General features: G+C 35.5%; 1 protein-coding gene across 1 annotated transcript; it reads right to left on the bottom strand.

Annotated features, from left to right (window-relative positions):
- Positions 1-2,769: 2,769 nt before the first annotated feature.
- Positions 2,770-4,795, bottom strand: LOC108300861 (zinc finger CCCH domain-containing protein 15-like). Its single transcript, XM_037736853.1, has one exon. The coding sequence runs from the start codon at positions 4,663-4,665 to the stop codon at positions 3,385-3,387; it is 1,281 nt and encodes a 426-aa protein (XP_037592781.1). The 5' UTR covers positions 4,666-4,795; the 3' UTR covers positions 2,770-3,384.
- Positions 4,796-5,028: the final 233 nt, after the last annotated feature.

The following is a 5,028-nucleotide window of genomic DNA, read 5'->3' as shown; positions in this document are numbered from 1 at the left end:
AAGAGACAGAGACTCACTCTTTAGCTCAGGCTGGTATCCAATGCCTGGCCAAAAGTAATTTTCTTGCCTCAGCCTCCTGAGTAGTTCCTTATTTTGACTGTCAATTCAAAACCTGTAAACTTTTTAAGATAGGACCCTGATCTTTTTTTCTTTGTCTCTCCTCTATAATCTAGGATTTTGTTAGCTATGTTCACACCAGATTTTGGTTGAACTGCATTGATTTTGTTAGAAATTAGCTTTTTCACTGTATTGTAGTGCTTACATATTTGGGACAAGTTGGTTGACATGTGTTGTGTTCAAAGTCAGAGCCTAAAGGGTTAAAAAGTCCAAACACTCTTGTTAAAGCTGATGGAAGCTATGCTGATTACAAATACACCCTCTACCATAATGGAAGTGACTTTTACTGATATATTACTTTATATTAGTATATTAATGTTGATAATTTATATTAATGTTAACATATTGATATATATTACTAATGGTGTGTGTTCTCTCAATCTCATAACTTATATATAAATGCAGAATTGGAAATGTCACCTGATGTGTAAATGCCAACACACAAACTTTAAATGACATTGAATTAAAACACAATGAAGCTTTTTGAAAACTGATGTGGATTATAGTTAGCAGTTCTTGCCAACAGTGAGCTTCATTGCAATTGCAGAAGAAACTGGCAGTTTTCACAACGCCAGTCAAAGAATTCTAAGTCAAGTCATCAATTTAATTTTGTCCTTTTGAGGTTAACATATCATTTTGTTGATCAATTCTGGACATTTTGGCATTTCTACGCTCTATTGGAAGAAAGAAAAGGAAAAAATGAATAGCTTAATTCCTATATATCATCTCTCTTAAACAAAATAAATTTAAATGCATTTTTTTTTTCCAAATGCATGTCCCAACCAGTTACTTCTGAAGAGTGAGAGTATATTCCACATCTCTAGAAATTCCACTAAAATCAGTAGGTTACCAGTTTGGGAATGCAGGCTTTTATTAACATAAGCTAGTTAGCCTAGCAATAGTTTCTTAACTCATATTTGTTTTATTGAAATTAATTTAAAGTTGGTCTTCAACATTTTAATTTTTTTGTATAACAGTTTTTTCATGACTTTAGTTATCATAGTAACAACCCATTTGAATGAATGATAAACTTTAAGACATCAGACCTTTTGATTTAAGAACATTTGCTATTTTGATTATGTTAAATGGTGACATCAGATTTTGACCTGGAAATTATGAATGCATAACTGTGTGATTGGATCAGTTTAAAACTGGCACAAACGTTTTGAAGTTAGAGAAGACTTCCTCCAGCAGGATAGGATGATAGCTGCCAAAGGAATTGAATCAAAGTAATGAATTACATGCTCATGTTCTGGTTAGGAGTTTACTCAGTCCCTTCCATGCTGGTGGCTGTTGATAGTGTTTTATCCTTGGCTTGGCGCACTGGACCCTATACTGTAGAGGTCTGTGCAATAACATGACCCATTTATTTAGCTATTCACAAACTCTGAGCTTTGTTTTCCTTTCAGATGTGTTTTACGTGGTTTCTACTCTGAGGTCATATATTGGCCTTAGTTATTTTTTTTAGGCTTTCTATTTCACAACAATTATAGATTCATAGGAAGTGGCAAAAATGTACAGGGAGGTCCCATGTATTTTTCACTAAATTTTCTCCAGTTATAACGTATTGCACAACTATAGCATAATATCAAAACCAGTAAATTAACATGGATTATAACCCACAGAGCTAATTCAGGTTTGATCAGTTTGACATCCACACACCCATGCGTGTGTGTGGTTCTATGCAATTTTATCACTTGTGTAGATTTGTGCAAACACAATGACAATCAATATACAGAGCTGTTCCATCACCACAAGGCTGTCTCATGCCACTTTATAAGGATACCCATCCCTGTTCTCTCTACCCCTAACATTTGGCAACTATAAATCCAGTCTAAGTTTCAATAATTATGTTATTTCAAGAACAACATAAATAAAATCATAGAGTATGTAGTTTTGTGGAATTGGCTTTTTCATTTAGTGAAATCCCTTGAGATAAATCCAAGTCGTTGGTGTATCAGTGATATTTTTTTGAGACCAGCTTGAGCATCGTAGTGAGACCACATCTCTACTAAAAATAATAATTAAAGAATTAGCCAGGCATGGTATTACATTCTGTAGTTCCAGCTACTCTGGAGGCTGAGGTAGGAGGATCTCTTAGGCCTAGGAGGTCCAGGCTGCAGCAGTGGACTATGATCATGCCACTGCACTTCACCCTGTACAACAGAGTGAAATCTTGCCTTTTAAAAATAGAAAAAATTGTTCATTTCTTTTCATTGTGAGTAGCAATACATGTTACAGATGTTCCATAATCCATTCAACCATTAACTCACTGAAGGATATCTGGGTTGTTTCCAGCTTTGGGTTATTACAAGTAAAGCTGCTATAAACATTTATGTATAGTTTTTTATATGAACATTAATTTCCATTTTTGTGCCATAAATATCTGATAACAATTACTAGGTTATACAGTAAATTTATGTGTAGTTTTGGAAAGTCTTCCAAACTATTTTTTGGAGTGGCTCTATCATTTTACATTTCTACAAGCAATGTATAAGTCATCTAGTTTCTCTGTATCCTCACTTAACATTTGGCATTTTTATTATTTTTTATTTTAGCCATTCTAAAGTTGTATAGTGATATCTCATTATGGCTTAAATTTGCATTACCCTAATGGCTACTGATGTTGAACATCTTTTTATGCATTTTTTTTATGGTAGTCTTTATTTACAACTTTATTGGCAAAAAAGAAAAGGGAAAACTTTTAAACAATTTAACACAGGGCATTGTAGCTGATCCTGTCAGATAAAAGAAGTTCCATTTTAAATGTCCATCTAATTGTCCAAAGATATACAATACTGAATCTGCATATGCAGTTTCCTTTGTGAAGTACAGTGCTCACATTTTAGGCAGTTTTCTAAACATACAAATACAAAGGAAATTAAATCACTCATTAAAAACTCTGTCAAATGAAGGGTATTTTAAATGTAAGTTTGTTGTTTCTGGTAATAGCACATGCCCAAATGAAAACCAAAAGATTGAAAAGCAGATACACTTCTTACTTGGGTGGATAGTTACAACAATCGATCATTTTCTGCAATGACCATTATATTTTCAATTTATCATGAACTAGTCTGAACTTACTATGAGATGAAGCCAAAGTCAGAAGAGAAGACATAGGAACAATATTCCTTTTTTGTAGGAGGGTAAGTCCTCCAGAATCAGCATGGGAAATAAACATCCTGTTGATTCTAGGTGGAAAAAATTAATGTAGTCAATTTCAACTCATGCTGAGCTGACTTAATTTTTTCATCGACTTGTTTGGTGTCATTCTTCTAAATCAAGTGTATTTAATTCTTCTTCTAGTTCATCCAAATCCTCTCCAGTGAAAAGATTTTCATCAACAGGAACAGCATCAATAGCTCCATTTTCTGGTCCCTCTCTTTCGTTGTCCTCTTCCAAGTCACTTCTTTCACCATTTTCAGCCCTACCTCCAGAAGCTTCACTTAATTTGTTTTCAACTTTATCGGAAGTGTATGTGCTGAATCTTTCAAGACTGGCTACAGTAATACCTGTTTCATCTACATCTCTTGGGATGTACTGGCTTAAATCTATGTCATTTATGCTCACTGAATCATCAACCTCATCACCACCTGTTCCCTGGGTGTAGTGGGTATCATTTGCTTCCTCATCATCATCACTGACCAGTTCAGGATGAAATTCAAACACTTCACGACCACTGATCACTAGTGCTTTCCCTGCTTTGAAGTCAGCTTTCCTTCTTTCCATGTCTTGTTCAAGTTTATCAATCTTTTCTTGTCTTTTCCTTTTCTTCCATGCAAGAAAAGATTCTAGAGTGATTTTGGTAACATTTGGACCTAGGGCAGAACGCTCTCTTTCAATTAGATCTTCTAATGAAATTTCATCTTCTTTTTCTTCTTTCTTTTTACCTTTTTTCAACGCAAATCCAGGAGGAAGAGCATGACGATACATGCAAATATCACCCCCGCCAGGGCATACCCAAAACCAGCCATACTTGTTGTTTTTAATAGCTTCAAGGAAATGCTTGCACACTATTTGAGTTTTCGGTTTTTTCTTTTCCGCCTCACCGTGCTTCTTGTTCACTACTTCTTCCAGCTTTTTCTCATCCCAATTATCCATAGTATCTTTTTCAAGTTCTTCATCTCTTGCATCAATGTAAACACTTCGCTTTTCACATTTTCTCTCCAGAGTCAAGTCATGAGAGAACTTACACCTATCTGCTTTACTACACTGTCCTTGCTTGAAGAATGCACATACCACAGACCTGGGATCTGCACCTTTACTTATTTTTTGAGCAGCAGCTACAGGTTTGAACGGTTCATTTAGCTCCTGCAATTCTTTCTTCTTGTCATCCTTCTTCAATTTCTTTTCAGCTTCACTCTGTGCTACCTGACGTGGATTTTGTTGACCAAATTTAACCTGATGTGTAACAGCCTTGATAAACTTCTGCTGCTTTGCTCCTTTCTTATTCTTCAAACCAAAAGTTTTGTCTTCGATAATCTTCTCCTTCTTTTTCTGCTCCGCTTTTTTGCTGCCCCCGGCCTGAGCCTGTTTCTTGGGGGACATTGCGGAGACAGATGACACTGGCCAGGCTTAAGCGCAGCTGTATACTGTTAGGGGTTTTGGCCCTGCGGCAGGAGGAGGAGGACTGGAGCCTCACTAGACGCACCGCACGGAAAGCTAGTCCTTATGCATTTATTTTCTATCTGTACATCCTCTTTGTTTAAATGTCTTTTTGCCCATTTTAGAATTGAATCATTGATTTTAAAAAAATACTGAGTTTTGAAATTTCTTTATATATTTTGGTTATAAGTCCTTTGTCAGATAGATCAGCTCTCAGTTTATAGCTTCTTTATGTGTCTTCTTAACAGAGTCTTTTACAGAGCACTATGTTTAGTTTGATGAACTGTAGTTTAATTTTTCCTCTTA

Source organism: Cebus imitator, unplaced genomic scaffold (genome assembly GCF_001604975.1).
Source record: "Cebus imitator isolate Cc_AM_T3 unplaced genomic scaffold, Cebus_imitator-1.0 Scaffold30, whole genome shotgun sequence".
NCBI classification, from domain to species: Eukaryota; Metazoa; Chordata; class Mammalia; order Primates; family Cebidae; genus Cebus; species Cebus imitator.
The sequence above is the reverse complement of the archived record's forward strand: the minus strand, read 5'-3'. Positions and strand labels throughout refer to the sequence as shown.